Below are 15,659 nucleotides of genomic sequence, written 5' to 3'. Positions count from 1 at the left end.
TTGACCGGCCCGTTCAGGCCCCTCACATTCTAGCCATCTCCTTTTCTAGGCCAGCCACGTGCCCACGCCTCCCGCACCCTCCAGTCCAGTCCCCCAGGCGGCGGACGCCCGCCCCGACTACCTCTCCTACTTCCAGCTCCCCTTTGGCCAATGCAGCAGTACTTCCAGCTCCCCTTTGGCCAATGCAGCAGCAACCCAGTCCCCCCCCCCCCACTAGATCCTCATCTACCCATTTTGCGCCCCCATGACACTCCCGTAGGTCAGCTGACTCCTGCTGACCCCGGCCTCTCCAGCCATTCCATCGACCCCCCAGTGTGAGAATTCCCACCACCCCTGGGCAGTCAGTGTGCGCTCCTCTCCAGCACCTTCCCCCCCGGCCCCGCCCCCATCCTTCCCTAACGCAGGAAAAAGCCCGCGCTTTCCTGAGCCCTCTGGCGCAGCTCCTTTTTGCGACCTTACCCCAACTCCCCATCCCTGGGCCTCCACCCCCCCGCCCCCCCCCTCTTCCTCCATGGGGCCCTGCCCCTCCAACACCGACGCCCACAGTCTCCCACAGCCACCACATCAAATCCATTCACCCATCCCTACCCAGCACTCAAACAAAAAGAACATTCCCCAAACGCAGTAACCACAGTAAACATCCCCGCACGACAAACCCTCAATTAAAGTCCAACTTTTTAGTCTGTATAAAGTTCCATGCCTCATCAGGCGTTTCAAAGTAGTGGTGCCGATCTTGGAACGTGACCCACAATCGCGCTGGCTGCAGCATCCCGAACCTCGCCCCGTTCCGATGGAGCACCGCCTTAGCTCGGTTGAAACTAGCCCTCTTCTTAGCCACCTCCGCACTCCAGTCCTGGAAAATTCGGATCTCCGTGTTCTCCCACCTGCTGTACCGCTCTTTCTTGGCCCATCTCAGGACACACTCTCTGTCCATAAAGCGGTGGAACCTCACCACTACAGCCCTTGGCGGCTCGTTGGCTTTGGGTCTCCTTGCCAGGACCCGATGAGCCCCATCCAGCTCCAGGGGCCTCGGGAAAGCTCCCGCGCGCATCAGCGAATTGAGCATCGTGCTCATATATGCCCTGGCATCGGGCCCCTCCACTCCTTCAGGGAGACCCAGAATCCGAAGATTCTTCGCCCTCTACCTATTCTCCAGGTCCTCGAATTTTTCCACCCACTTGTGCAGCGCCTCATGCGCCTCCACCTTCACCGCCAGGCCCAAGATCTCGTCCTCGTTCTCTGAGGCTTTTTGCCGCACCTCCCGGATCGCCGCCCCTTGGGCCTTCTGGGTCTCCATAAACTTCTCAATCGCCGCCTTCATTGGCGCCAGCATTTCTGTCCTCAGCTCCTCAAAGCAGCATTTTCGCAACTCCTGCTGCTCCTGCGACCACTGCGCCCACGCTGCTTGGTCTCCACCCGCCGCCATCTTGCTTTTCCTCCCTCGCACTTTCCGCTGCACCAGGATCACTTTTTTAACCGCTCCACTCCTGGTCCAATCCAAATAATGTCAGGGGGACCTTGCTGTCACCTTCCCACACTGGAAGCCATCGAACAATTGCCGTTGGGGCCCCTCTGAAGAGCACAAAAGTCAGTTCCCGGAGGGAGCTGCCGAACCTGCGACCTACCTAGGCACAGCCGCAATCAGAAGTCAACTAACGACTTCCGGGTGCTGCGATGACCAGCTAAGTCGCACGTTTCGGCAGCTCCCGGTGGAACGGACTTTTGGGCTCTTAATAGGAGCCCCAACGGCAATTTTAACGGCTAAAAACACTGTCCGGTAAACCAGAAGGGAATCCCCCCTGGACACGGATGGAAAAAGGAGAGGAAAGTGGCTGGATTGCGGTGGATCCTTTAGAGCAGCGGCAAGGAAGGCAAGCAAAAACCAAGATGGCGCCGGAAGGTGGCAGTTTAATATGGGGCCCTGAACAACACGTGTTTTTGAAACGCTGCGTGGAAGAGCTTAAAAAGGAGATGAAGAAGGAGCTGTTGGCCCCGATATTACAGGCGATTGAAGGGCTAAAGATGAGCAAAAGATCCAGGAGCGGGAGCTTCGGGTCGTGAAGGCAAAGGCTGCCGAGAACGAGGACGATATACAGGGCCTGGTGGTGAAGACGGAGATGCACGAGGCACACCATAAACGATGTGTGGAAAGGCTGGAGGTGCTGGAGAATAATGCGAGGAGGAAGAATTTAAGGATTCTTGGTCTTCCTGAAGGTGCAGAAGGGGCGGACGTCGGGGCATATGTGAGCACGATGCTTCACTCGTTAATGGGGTCGGAGGCCTCGACGCGTCCGCTGGAGGTGGAGGGAGCCTATCGAGTTATGGCGCGAAGACCAAGGGCTGGAGAAATTCCTCGAGCCATAGTGGTGAGATTCCTCCGTTTTAAGGACAGAGAGATGGTCCTAAGATGGGCAAAGAAAACTCGGAGCAGCAGATGGGAGAACGCGGTGATCCGCGTATATCAAGACTGGAGTGCGGAGGTGGCGAGAAGGAGGGCGAGCTTTAATCGGGCCAAGGCGGTGCTTCATAAAAAGAAGATCAAATTTGGAATGCTGCAGCCGGCAAGACTGTGGGTCACATATCAAGGGAAGCACCACTACTTTGAAACGGCAGATGAGGCGTGGACATTTATTGTTGAAGAGAAATTGGAATGAGTGGGTTATTAAAAAAGAACGTTTGAGACAAAGTGGTGGGGCGAATATGGGGGGCGAAGAGGGGGGAAAAAAGGAGGGAGAGATGATTTTTATGTTGTTAATCCTGCGACCCGGTAACTTTTCTCTCTTCCACAGGTTGTGGGGGAGGGAGGAAGGGAGGTGAAGGAGTTGGGGGCGTAGGCCATTGGGGGCGGGGCCAAAAGGGAAGCGCGGGCTTTGTTCCCGCGCTATGATAATTATGGCGGGAATAGGGAAGCAGGAAGGAGGGGGCGTCGCACGGTGCGAGCCGAGGTCACGGGGGGAAGCCGAGGTCGGCCAGAGTTTGCTGACTTCTGGGAGCAACATGGGGGGTGTAACTACGCTAGTGGGGGATCTAGCGGGGGGGGGGGGGGGGTGGGAGGGGGGGATTTACTGGGTTGCTGCTGCTGGGGAGAAGGGGCAGCTGGTATGGGGTGGGGGGGCGGGGCGGGGGGCACCGCCAGGGGGGGACACAGCTGCGTGGGAACCGGGTGAGGAGCTGGGTAAAAGGGGATGGCTAATCGACAAGGGGGGGGGGGGTAAAGAGCCCCCCAACCCGGCTGATCACGTGGAATGTGAGAGGGCTGAACGGGCCGATAAAGAGGGCACGGGTACTCGCACACCTAAAGAAACTTAAGGCAGATGTGGTTATGTTACAGGAGACGCATTTGAAACTGATAGACCAGGTTAGACTACGCAAAGGATGGGTGGGGCAGGTGTTTCATTCGGGGCTGGATGCGAAAAACAGGGGGGTGGCTATATTAGTGGGGAAGCGGGTAATGTTTGAGGCAAAGACCATAGTGGCGGATAGTGGGGGCAGATACGTGATGGTGAGTGGCAAATTACAGGGGGAGGCGGTGGTCTTAGTGAATGTATATGCCCCGAACTGGGATGATGCCAACTTTATGAGGCGCATGTTAGGACGTATCCCGGACCTAGAGGTGGGGAAGTTGGTCGTGGGTGGAGATTTTAACACGGTGCTGGAACCAGGACTGGACAGATCGAGGTCCAGGACTGGAAGGAGGCCGGCAGCAGCCAAGGTGCTTAAAGACTTTATGGAGCAGATGGGAGGCGTAGACCCATGGAGATTTAGTAGACCTAGGAGTAAGGAGTTTTCGTTTTTCTCCTATGTCCACAAAGTTTATTCGCGAATCGACTTTTTTGTTTTGGGAAGGGCGTTGATCCCGAAGGTGAGGGGGACGGAGTATATGGCTATAGCTATCTCGGATCACGCTCCACATTGGGTGGACTTGGAGATAGGGGAGGAAAAAGAACAGCGTCCACCCTGGAGAATGGACATGGGACTAATGTCGGATGAGGGGGTGTGTCTAAGGGTGAGGGGTTGTATTGAAAAGTACTTGGAACTCAATGATAATGGGGAGGTCCAGGTGGGAGTGGTCTGGGAGGCGCTGAAGGCAGTGGTTAGAGGGGAGCTGGTATCAATCAGGGCACATAAAGGAAAGCAGGAGAGTAGGGAACGGGAGCGGTTGCTGCAAGAACTTCTGAGGGTGGACAGGCAATATGCGGAGGCACCGGAGGAGGGACTGTACAGGGAAAGGCAAAGGCTACACATAGAATTTGATTTGCTGACTACGGGTACTGCAGAGGCACAGTGGAGGAAGGCACAGGGTGTACAATACGAATATGGGGAGAAGGCGAGCAGGTTGCTGGCCCACCAATTGAGGAAACGGGGAGCAGTGAGGGAAATAGGGGGAGTGAGGGATGAGGAGGGAGAGATGGAGCGGGGAACGGAGAGAGTGAATGGAGTGTTCAAGGCATTCTATGAAAGATTATATGAAGCTCAGCCCCCGGATGGGAAGGAGAGAATGATGTGTTTTCTGGACCAGCTGGAATTTCCTAAGGTGGAGGAGCAGGAGAGGGTGGGACTGGGAGCACAGATTGAAATGGAGGAAGTAGTGAAAGGAATTAGGAGCATGCAGGCGGGGAAGGCTCCGGGACCGGATGGATTCCCAGTTGAATTTTACAGGAAATATGTGGACTTGCTCGCCCCGCTACTGATGAGAACCTTTAATGAGGCGAGGGAAAGGGGACAGCTGCCCCCGACTATGTCAGAGGCAATGATATCGCTTCTCCTAAAGAAAGAAAAAGACCCGCTGCAATGCAGGTCCTATAGGCCTATTTCCCTCCTGAATGTAGACGCTAAGATTCTGGCCAAGGTAATGGCAATGAGGATAGAGGATTGTGTCCCGGGGGTGGTCCATGAGGACCAAACTGGGTTTGTGAAGGGGAGACAGCTGAATACGAATATACGGAGGCTGCTAGGGGTAATGATGATGCCCCCACCAGAGGGGGAAGCGGAGATAGTGGTGGCGATGGATGCCGAGAAAGCATTTGATAGAGTGGAGTGGGATTATTTATGGGAGGTGTTGAGGGGATTTGGCTTTGGAGATGAGTATATTAGATGGGTACAGCTGCTGTATAGGGCCCCGATGGCGAGCGTGGTCACGAATGGACGGGGGTCTGCATATTTTTGTCTCCATAGAGGGACGAGGCAGGGATGTCCTCTGTCCCCATTATTGTTTGCACTGGCGATTGAGCCCCTGGCAATAGCATTGAGGGGTTCCAGGAAGTGGAGGGGAGTACTCAGGGGAGGAGAAGAACACCGGGTATCTCTGTATGCAGACGATTTGTTGTTGTATGTGGCGGACCCGGCGGAGGGGATGCCAGAGATAATGCGGATACTTGGGGCGTTTGGAGAATTTTCAGGATATAAACTGAACATGGGGAAAAGTGAATTGTTTGTGGTGCATCCAGGGGGGCAGAGCAGAGAAATAGAGGACTTACCGCTGAGGAAGGTAACAAGGGACTTTCGCTACTTGGGGATCCAGATAGCCAAGAATTGGGGTACATTGCATAGGTTAAATTTAACGCGGTTGGTGGAACAGATGGAGGAGGACTTCAAGAGATGGGACATGGTATCCCTGTCACTGGCAGGGAGGGTGCAGGCGGTTAAAATGGTGGTCCTCCCGAGATTCCTTTTTGTGTTTCAGTGCCTCCCGGTGGTGATCACGAAGGCTTTTTTCAAAAGGATTGAGAAGAATATCATGAGTTTTGCGTGGGCCGAGAAGACCCCGAGAGTCAGGAGGGGATTTTTGCAGCGTAGTAGGGATAGGGGGGGACTGGCACTACCGAGCCTAAGTGAGTACTACTGGGCCGCCAATATCTCAATGGTATGCAAGTGGATGGGAGAAGAGGAGGGAGCGGCGTGGAAGAGATTGGAGAGGGCGTCCTGCAGGGGGACTAGCCTACAAGCTATGGTGGTGGTGGCTACTCTGAAAATCTGGGGGCAGTGGAGACGGCATAGGGGTAAGACGGGAGCCTCGGGGTGGTCCCCGATAAGAAATAACCATAGGTTTGCTCCGGGGAGAATGGATGGGGGATTTGGAACATGGCAAAGAGCAGGAGTAACACAATTTAGAGATCTGTTTGTAGATGGGACGTTTGCAAGTCTGGGAGCGCTGACCGAAAAATATGGGTTGCCCCAAGGGAATGCATTCCGGTAGATGCAACTCAGGGCTTTTGCGAGGCAACAGGTGAGGGAATTCCCGCAGCTCCCGACGCAGGAGGTGCAGGACAGAGTGATCTCAAAGACATGGGTGGGGTACGGTAAGGTATCAGATATATATAGGGAAATAGGGACGAAGGGGAGATTATGGTAGATGAGCTGAAAGGGAAATGGGAAGAGGAGCTGGGGGAGGAGATTGAGGAGGGGCTGTGGGCTGATGCCCTAAGTAAGGTAAACTCATCGTCCTCGTGTGCCAGGCTAAGCCTGATACAATTTAAGGTGTTACACAGGGCGCATATGACTGGAGCACAGCTCAGTAAATTTTTTGGAGTAGAGGATAGGTGTGCGAGATGTTCGAGAAGCCCAGCGAATCACACCCACATGTTCTGGTCATGTCCGGCACTACAGGGGTTTTGGGTGGGGGTGACAAAGGTGCTTTCGAAGGTCCAGGTCGAACCAAGCTGGGGGTTGGCTATATTCGGGGTTGCAGAGGAGCCGGGAGTGCAGGAGGCGAAAGAGGCTGATGTTTTGGCCTTTGCGTCCCTAGTAGCCCGGCGCAGGATACTGTTGATGTGGAAGGAAGCCAGGCCCCCGGGTGTGGAGACCTGGATAAATGACATGGCAGGGTTTATAAAGTTGGAACGGATTAAGTTCGTTCTAAGGGGATCGGCTCAAGGGTTCACCAGGCGGTGGCAACCGTTCGTCGAATACCTCACAGAAAGATAGAGGGAATGGAAAAGAAGAAGACAGCAGCAGCAACCGGGGGGGGAGGGGGGGGGGGCGGGGGGAGTAGGAACCAGAAGGACTCTCAGGGATGTTAGTGTACATGTATAATATGTATAGGTTGTTGTTATAGGTAATTGTATATTGGACTGTTGAATTGTATTTTTGGAGAGTATTTATTTGGGACAAGGCAGGTGCCATTTAGTTTTGTTTTTTAATTTTGATGTTGTTTATATATTATTTATTTCTTGCTTAAAACTGGCCATTGTTATTTATATTGTTATATTACTGTGTAAAGGATACACAATGTACTGTCATGGTTGGCCAAAAATATTGAATAAAATATATTTAAAAAAAAAGAAGTCAACTAACACTATCTAAACTACTTTTATGCTTCTGGTAAATATCAAAATGAACATATGTACAGTACAAAAATTTTAAAACAGCAGCATTACATTTCTACTTAATTTAGCAAAGCCTACAGAGGTACATGGTTATAATTCTTATAGCAGGTAATTCAGTTTTGTTGAATGCTGAAAAAAGGGGCTCGAACTGTATATATTGGGGACCGGGAGGCTTTTGCTCGCCATTTACGGAGTCCAAGTGTCTGAATGACACTGCAGATTATTGCAATTACTAGAAGGGCCTCTGCTGTGTATGAAAGGGGGTTCCAATTGGCAATGTTTTCGCACCAGGTGGGGGTGTCAGTGTCTATCTCGATGTGTGGTGTAGTGTCCGGGCTAGGGGTGTCATGTTGCGCGGTGGTATTCGGGCCTGGTGTGGTGTACATTAAAATAGTTTGTTGCGCGCGCAGTTGCAGAAGTCCAGCGAAGATCAAAACGTATGTCAGTAGTCCTTGCTTCATCTTGTCTTCTTCCGTGTTCCGTGTGATCCTGGGGGTGCAAGCATAATATCTGTTATTATCTTCGGTTAATATCTCGTTTTACTTGTCTTTCGCTCCTTAATCCAATTTCCCAGTATGATCGTCACCATGTGTGACTCCCTCATTTTTTTTTGAAATAACATTTTGAGAGACAAGAAATGCAAATTTTTAAGTACAGAGCTTCTCGCAGCTTGTGGTCGATGCGGGAAGTGGGTGGACAATTTCTCGGACCAGCCTTTTCTTTACTTGAAACCAGTGGTGGTTAAGGCTCATCTTAACCAGCCGAATTTCAGGGCGGCCAGTTTTATAAAGTTTCTTTGTCCCAGGGTCCAGAGGTTCGCGTGTAGCAGCATATGTAGCAACCAAGTGTGTCATATTTGTAAATAGCAGGTGGGCAACGATCGGAGGGGTACAGACTGTGTACAGACTGTACAGACTGTGCCAAAGGGCATTCTTTAAACCACAATAAAGAGCAGAGAAGGGGAAACTAAGATCTGCCAAAGACAGTGTAGAGTGTAGGGGACCATTCTAGAGTACTCGAACTGTTGGGAACATGAGGTGCGTGTGGGCCGCGGCAGGGCAAGAATGGGTGGAATCCCCGGGTAGGGCGGTGATCAGTGCCGTTGCTCCACTACCCGAGCTTAACTGACCGGATGCACTTGGGGTCCTGAGGTAGGGCGAGGATTAGTGCCATTACTTCACTACCTGGGTGAGTGAAACAAGCGGAAAGAATTTTAGTCATGTGAGATCCAACAATTGTTCCTTTAAAGGCCATTGGTCAGTAAATAGCGTCTCGGTTTCAGTGAGAAGAGTAACTATGACTATATCAAGAAATTGGGTGTCAGGCCGATATCAATTAAAACCATGTAACAAGAAGAAAAGAAGAAGGAAAAAGGCGGGCAGGCTCCGTCAGAAATTAGGACACCTTAATTCTTTGGCGGTGTCTCTTTCTCATCATCTGGACACCTCAGGATTCTGTACCAAACAGCGTTGTAAAAGGATTACCGAAACGAGAGTCAGAATCTGAATTATCACCATCTCCCGGTTGCCAGACTCGTGTCTGCCGTTTTTGTGCCGTGGCCGCGTGGGCCGTCGTAGGATCCGAATCATCATGTCTTACCAGTCTACAAGAATTGTTGCGGTGCCAAAGGGGGGTTCGTTTGTTGTGAGGCGTAGAGGCGGTGGCAGTGAAGGGCAAGTTACTGTCATCGGGTGGTGGCTGTGGCGGTGGCTGTGGAAGGGCATATGGGGGGCGAAAGATATCTAAGTCGTGGTTCCGGGGGCTGGGGTGACTGGGGGCAGTGAGATCGTACCATTGGTCATGGATAGCAATCAATTTGGGGAGGCTGTCGCTGTCGTCGGAGTCAAGCTCAAGGTGGAAGTCTGTACCTGTGGGCGGAGACACGTGTCCAGCGAGCTGCTCTGATTTGGCTGACTAAACCGTCCTTTAATCTACCATCTAACAAGAGTTGCGTTGGGGTGTGCTCGGTTAAGATCGTTACTGGGTTAAGGCCTGTGATGTACACGAAATACTGTACTGCCCAAAAGACTGCGAGCAAGTGCCATTTGCAGGCTGAGAATCCTTGCTCTACGGGGTCTAAAACTCTTGAGGCAAAGGCTACGGGTGTTAAGCGATCATGTCGTTCTTGCAGGAGTACTGCTGATAGGGTTCGGTCGGTGGTTGCCACTTCAATGGCATAGGGCGAGTGTGGGTCTGGGCTGTGCCTAGGGCACGTTTTAATTCATCGATGGCGTTTGTGTGCTGCAGAAGCCATTCCCATGGGGCGTTCTTTTTAAGGAGCTCTGAGAGTGGGGCTGCTTTTGTGGCAAAACCATCTATATGGTTCCTACAATATCCTACTAAACCCAGGAATGACCGGAGTGCAGTGACATTGTGGGGCAGGGGCAATTTAACGATTGATTCGATTCGTTTGTGTTCAATTTCCCTCTTCCCGTGGGTGATAATGGTGCCTAAGTAAAGGACCTTTTCTTTTAAGATCTGGGCTTTTTTGGGGTTGACCTTGCATCCAATGGATTGCAAAAGACCTAGTAATTCCGAAAGAAGCTTTACATGCTCTTCTTTTGTGTCCGTCTGTAGGAGTAAGTCGTCCGCATACTGTACAAGGCACTCGGGGCGGGAAAATTTGGCAAGTTCTTTGGCCAATTGTTGGTGGAAAATAGAGGGGGAGTTGTGGAATCCTTGTGTGAGACATGTCCACGTGTACTGCTGTCCTTAAAATGTAAAAGCAAACTTATATTGAAAGGCCTTGTCTAACGGATGGACCAAAAGCCATTGCTGATGTCCAGCACTGTGAAGTACTTTGCCTGTACTCCCTGCTTGAGCATGGTCTCGGGACTCGTGGCAACGGTGGCGGCTGCTAAAGGGGTTACCTTGTTAAGTTCTCGGTAGTTGATCCTAATCGCCATGAACCATCGGGTTTTCTTACGGGCCAGATAGGGGTATTATTTGTTGACGCTACGGGCCGAATTACTCCTTGGTCTTATAAACTATGAATAACTTTAGAAATCTCACCCTCGGCTTGCTGTGGTAAACCGTATTGCTTCTGTAGCTTTGGATTGGGACCTGAAATTGTGACTGTACCTGGGACCTTCCCACAATCGTGTTTGTGTTGTGCGAACGAAGCTTTGTGTTTCACGAGGACCTCTCCAATTGTTTGGTCTGCACTAATTGTTTGCGGATTAAACCAATAGTCTCCCACTGAGCAAGTTCTGTGATCATAATCCCCTACTGTGAGCGTAGCGGGGGCTCTGGCCATTCTCCATACACATTTATTCACTGGATCAAAGGAAAGATTATGGGAGCTCATAAAATCGATTCCTAGAATGTGCTTGGCTGTTTGGGGCAAGTCGACTAAAATGACGGGGTGCCTGGTGCTAATGTTCCTATCTGAATATCTATGGGGGCTGTGATGTATCCCTGTTGTATGTGTCCGGTAAATCCACTCAGGGTGATGGTGGGCCATTTGTCACGTTGAAACATGTTGGAGGAGTTTAAAGTGGTGCGGGACCCTTTTGTGTCCCAAAGAAATTCGACTGGTTGTTCCCGGACTGTGCCTGTGACTACTGGTCTGCCTGATTTGTCCCAGAGTGTGTCGCAGACCAAGTTGGGGAGTCCGAACACCGTCAATCTGTGGAATTGACCGCTGCATTATCTTAACGGGCACTAACACTATGTATGAGCCTAACATTGTTCCTCGGTGGGGGGTTTGGTTGTTGGTGTCGGTACTGGTTCGGGGGGTTCTGTCGGCATTCGCAGACGTAATGTCCCATGTGTCCACGATTGTAGCAACCTCGTTGTGCCTGTGCTCTGGGGTGCTGTACATCATGTCTACCCTCGTTTATCCATGTTGGGTCCTGGCTAGTCCTGACTCGGTGCATATTTGCTTCTATCTGTTCCTGATCTGTTTGTCGGTGTAGGGATTGTTCCCATGCTCTGGAGAGTCTCTTTAAAACCCAAACTTCATTATATGTGTGGTCTGCGGGGTTGTAATTCACACAAGCCTTTTGGCCTGCTTCTGTGGTATACGAGACTAAAGTGTGGGACCATTTAGTGGTGTCATCCTCATTTAAGTGTGTGCAGTTCAAATCCCCAAATACTGCCTTAAAATGGATTCAAAGGTGACCTGCAAATGCAGTCGGATGCTCTCCCTTCTTTTGCCTACAATGGTTTAAACCTTCTACCGGATCTCCCTTGTTGTACCCGATTGCGTCTAAAATGGCCGTTTTCCTCCTGCTACACTTTGGGGTCCTGGCAAAGCTGATCTGACGGACTGGCTAAGGCTCATAACTATGAGTTTGACTTCCTCGCTCTCGTCTAGACCGTATTAACTTTTTGTTGCCGCACTTCCTCAAAGTAGTTGTGCGGGTCTGCGGTGGGCTGGAACGGAACGATTTTGGTGCAAGCATCTCTCAATTGGGTTATTGATAGTGGGGTGAACGAAATCAGGCTCATCCTGATCCGAAGGCTTGCGCTGTGTGGTATCCGGATTCATGAGGGTGTGTGCTGCCTGTGCAGTCGGTGGTGCGGGTGCTTTCCTTTTTGGGGCATGGGGGCCTCGATTCTGATTTCCTGTATCCTCTACATATCTCTGGGTGCATTCATTTAATTCTTGCCAATCGGGAGCATCTTCCTCATCTAAATTCTGGCCAAAGGTATACCTAAATCCATTCTGCACTGAGAGCGGTGACTGTAACTTCTCTGTCTATTGTCGGCATTTCGCGTGGTCTACTGTACTCTGTCTCTGTTCTTTCGTGGAGCTGTGGAGCGCTCGCAAAGCTGCTTTTAAATCCGCACATTGACTCGTTAACTGTGCTACCTGCTGTTCTGTCTCTTCTCGTACCAAGACTGCGCGCTGTGTATCTTGGTAGGCTTTATCGTATTGGGTCTGAAAGCTGCTAAGGTGAACTAAACAAGATTGGTGTGCATGCTTCACATCAGCCATCTCCTTATCCTTAGCTGCCAACTGTTCCCGGAGTTACTCGATTATCTTTTCACTTTCAGTATTGTTTCCCTCATTCTTCTCTTCTTTCTCAACTAGCTGCCTGCGGAGGGTCTTCATGACCTCCTCTGTGCCTTGCAACTGTGCCAAACAGGACACTATTGCCATCGGCTTTCAGACTTTCGCTGCATTTTTCTTATGGACCTTAGATTGTCCCACCAAGTTTGTCCTGTGCTTCCTGGACCTGACTCGTCATTCGCACAAAAATTGGACCAAAGGGGCCATCCTTTCCTCTTTAAATATTTCCTCAACTCTTCCTCCCATATGGGGCACTGCTCTGTTGGTCGCTGCGACCTCGGGTTCTTGTGGGTTCATTAAACGTTCCATTGCTTTAGTGGCCATTACTTCTAATATCTCTTTTACTACCTCTAATCTGTTTCCTATCGTTAATTTGGGACAGGGGGATAAGGCGAAGATTTGAACTGCGGGTATGGCCCAAGCTATTTTCCGGTTCACAATTCATTCGATAGTTTTGACACAATCTAACGAGTTTACCGTATATCCCTGTTAGTACTCATGCAGGTTAGTACACACTTCCGAAATTTGGTGATTTGGTCGATATGGGTTTGCACTTGTGGTTCTTTCTTTCTCTCGCAATTGGATTTCAAAGTTTGTGGGTTCTCTCGGAGTGACAAAGTCACTTCTAAATCGAGTCCCGTCAGAGTTCGCCAATAATGTTGCCAATTTAATGGAATACGATAATAATGTTGCTCTTTAGAGTCGCAAATATGATACTGAGGCTCTTTTTCTGAAATGATGTTATATCCCAACAGTGCCGCCAATACTGTGGGTGTTTCTATTTCTCTTACTGAACCACATGGCTTTCCCGTATATTGGTCAAATGACCAATTAGTCAGTTCAAGTTCATGGTTTATTTACACACAAGGGTTACTTCGACATGCAAGCACAATATACTACAAGTTAAACTACACCTATCAAGTACACAAACCCAAAGATGTGCAGGCTAGGTGGATTGGCCATGCTAAATTGCCCCTTAATTGGAAAAAAATAATTGGTTACTCTAAATTTATTTAAAAAAAACAAAAAAAAACTACAATAACCTATACTTAACTTCAGGCGACCAGCACTGTGCAAGTGGATTATGCCTTTATCTTGATCACATGGCTGGTTTGAAGAAGTGACTCTGTCTCTGCTCGGCTCACCAGGTAGCGATCGTTGGTTTGAACTTGGCTGTCTGGTCGTTATGCTGCTGTTGGGCTGGCACAGGCCGGATTCAAAGGAGGCTGGCACAGGCCGGGTCCAAAAGATACTGAACACATGGCTGTGTCCTCTTTTATCCCTCGAGGGTTTTGCGCTCTTTGGGGCGGTCCTTAATCTTGGACCCAATAATTTGACAGGGCTTCGATCACTGCTTTCGATTTCGGCCAATAAAGGGGCAGGTGCGTTGGCGGCTGGGCGGATTCTTAGTGGTCATTGACCTTGGCAGTTGGGCTCTCTGAGTAAAGGGAGTGGTGCCGATCAGTCTGTGGCTGTATCGGTTTCTTGAGTGCAGTCCTATTCTTCTGGGGAAATGGGCCATTAAAATGCAAATGAGCAGGGGTTTCGATCAAGTATAGCTACCTGCGTTTCAAATACACAGAAGCTCTGTATCTGTCTGAGTCCCGGGGTTAGCCATAATTCCCATGATCCTTTGCAGGTGGCCATGTCAGATGGCTACAGTGGTTAGCACTGCTGTCTCACAGCACCAGGGACACTGGTCGATTCTGACCTCTGGTGGCTGTGGAGTTTGTATGTTCTCCTCGCGTCTGCGTGGGTTTCCTCCGGGTGCTCCAGTTTGCTTCCACAGTCCAAAGATATGCAGGTTAGGTGGATTGGCCATGATAAATTGCCCCCTAGTGATCAAAGGTTAGGTGGGGTTACAGGGATAGGGTGCTCATTTGGAGGGTCAGTGCAGACTCAATGGGCCGAATGGCCTCCTTCTGCAGTGATTCTATTAGATAGGCCTCCACTGAACAAGGGTTGCTACTAAACTAAGAGCAAAACCCCACGAAGTAGCCGATAATGTCACGCATATCACGTGACTCCATTCTGAAAGAGACAGTGCACACAACTACAATAACAACAGAAGGTAAGGAGGAAAATTCTTGAGTGGGAGGAGGCCTCTGCATACTTGTCACCTTCAGTTAGAGAGAAGCAAGTGCCAATGGACAGGAGTGGATTGCATGTTAAGGGTGAGGTGACAGTACAGAGAGGAAATGTAGAGACTGCGGAGAAAGTTCCAAGGAGGAGGGTAGTGTTAGGATGAGCGTGCGATAGGATGGGTAATGGATTGTTCATCATAAGCTCAAGGAGAAGATGGGCAAGGATGCGATGGAGTAGTATATCCAAATATTTATTATTTATTTATGCATTTCTGAAGCCTATTTAATTGGAATTCTGTTTTAGTTAGGCTAATAGAGTAGAGAATAATGCTTTCAAACTTACCTTTTTTCCTTCATCCCTTAGGATAAGGATCGATATGCCCATCTTATTGATGCAAAGTATAGTCCATATGTCGGCCACAATTCATTCCGTGACAAGTACTTCAGTGGGGTCACAAAGAAGATTTCTAAAGGAAATGAAAATACACAGAACTAAACAGTTAAAATTTATTTTGAGCTGCAAAAGACCTTCTAGTTAATAAATAGATAAAGGCCCCTTTTATTTCGCTGTTATAGCATTCTTAAATGTGAGAGACAGAAATGATTACTATGAACTGTATTTTTTATATGAAATGGCCAAATGGAATATGTATCAACAGTTAAAACAATAAATGTCCTTTTGTATGAATTAAGTTCACTTGTAAATAATTTCTTTGGCATATGGAAGGCACAAAGGAATGCAGTTTGCAAAACAAATCAGATTAAGATGTAGTAAAAAGTCAATATTAAGCTGAAACAGGTAATCCTACCACTTTATAAAGAAAATGTGTGAAAGTACAAGTGGACATTAGTTTAAACTAGTTGACAGTAAATTTATGACTGATAATTCAGAGGTGTTTCTTCAAAGATTGAACAACATTGAATATCAAAAATTGGATATATGTGTAAACAGAGCGGTTAGTGGTGAAAATACCTGGAAAGTTTAAGAAATCGTGAAATGATTTGCACAGTTTTCCAATCTATAAGACGATGAAATGCGATGATTGCAGGATCTTCTGGATGGGTGAATTAAGATGGGCTGAATGGCAGAGGAACAGGAGCAGGGCATTATTCGCATTATGTATGTTCCGCCTTTCAATGAGATGGTTGACCTGCGAGCTAGATCCATATACCAACCTTTGCACTATATTGTTTAATACCTCTAGTTAACCAATAACAATCAGTCTCAAATTT

The 15,659-nt window shown here is 49.3% G+C and overlaps 1 protein-coding gene across 1 annotated transcript in view; it reads left to right on the top strand.

Annotated features, from left to right (window-relative positions):
- The window catches only part of trmt11 (tRNA methyltransferase 11 homolog), a 156,901-nt gene extending 141,783 nt beyond the window's left edge, over positions 1-15,118 (top strand). Inside the window, exon 13 of the mRNA XM_072499249.1 lies at positions 14,791-15,118. Within this exon, the coding sequence (XP_072355350.1) occupies positions 14,791-14,922 (132 nt within the window). The 3' untranslated portion in view covers positions 14,923-15,118. The remainder of the gene's footprint in view (positions 1-14,790) is intronic.
- The last annotated feature ends 541 nt before the right edge of the window (positions 15,119-15,659 follow it).

The sequence above is a fragment of the Scyliorhinus torazame genome, chromosome 4 (assembly GCF_047496885.1).
Source record: "Scyliorhinus torazame isolate Kashiwa2021f chromosome 4, sScyTor2.1, whole genome shotgun sequence".
In the NCBI taxonomy this organism is placed as follows: Eukaryota; Metazoa; Chordata; class Chondrichthyes; order Carcharhiniformes; family Scyliorhinidae; genus Scyliorhinus; species Scyliorhinus torazame.
Note: the sequence above shows the minus strand (reverse complement) of the source record. Positions and strands in the feature narration are given on the sequence as shown.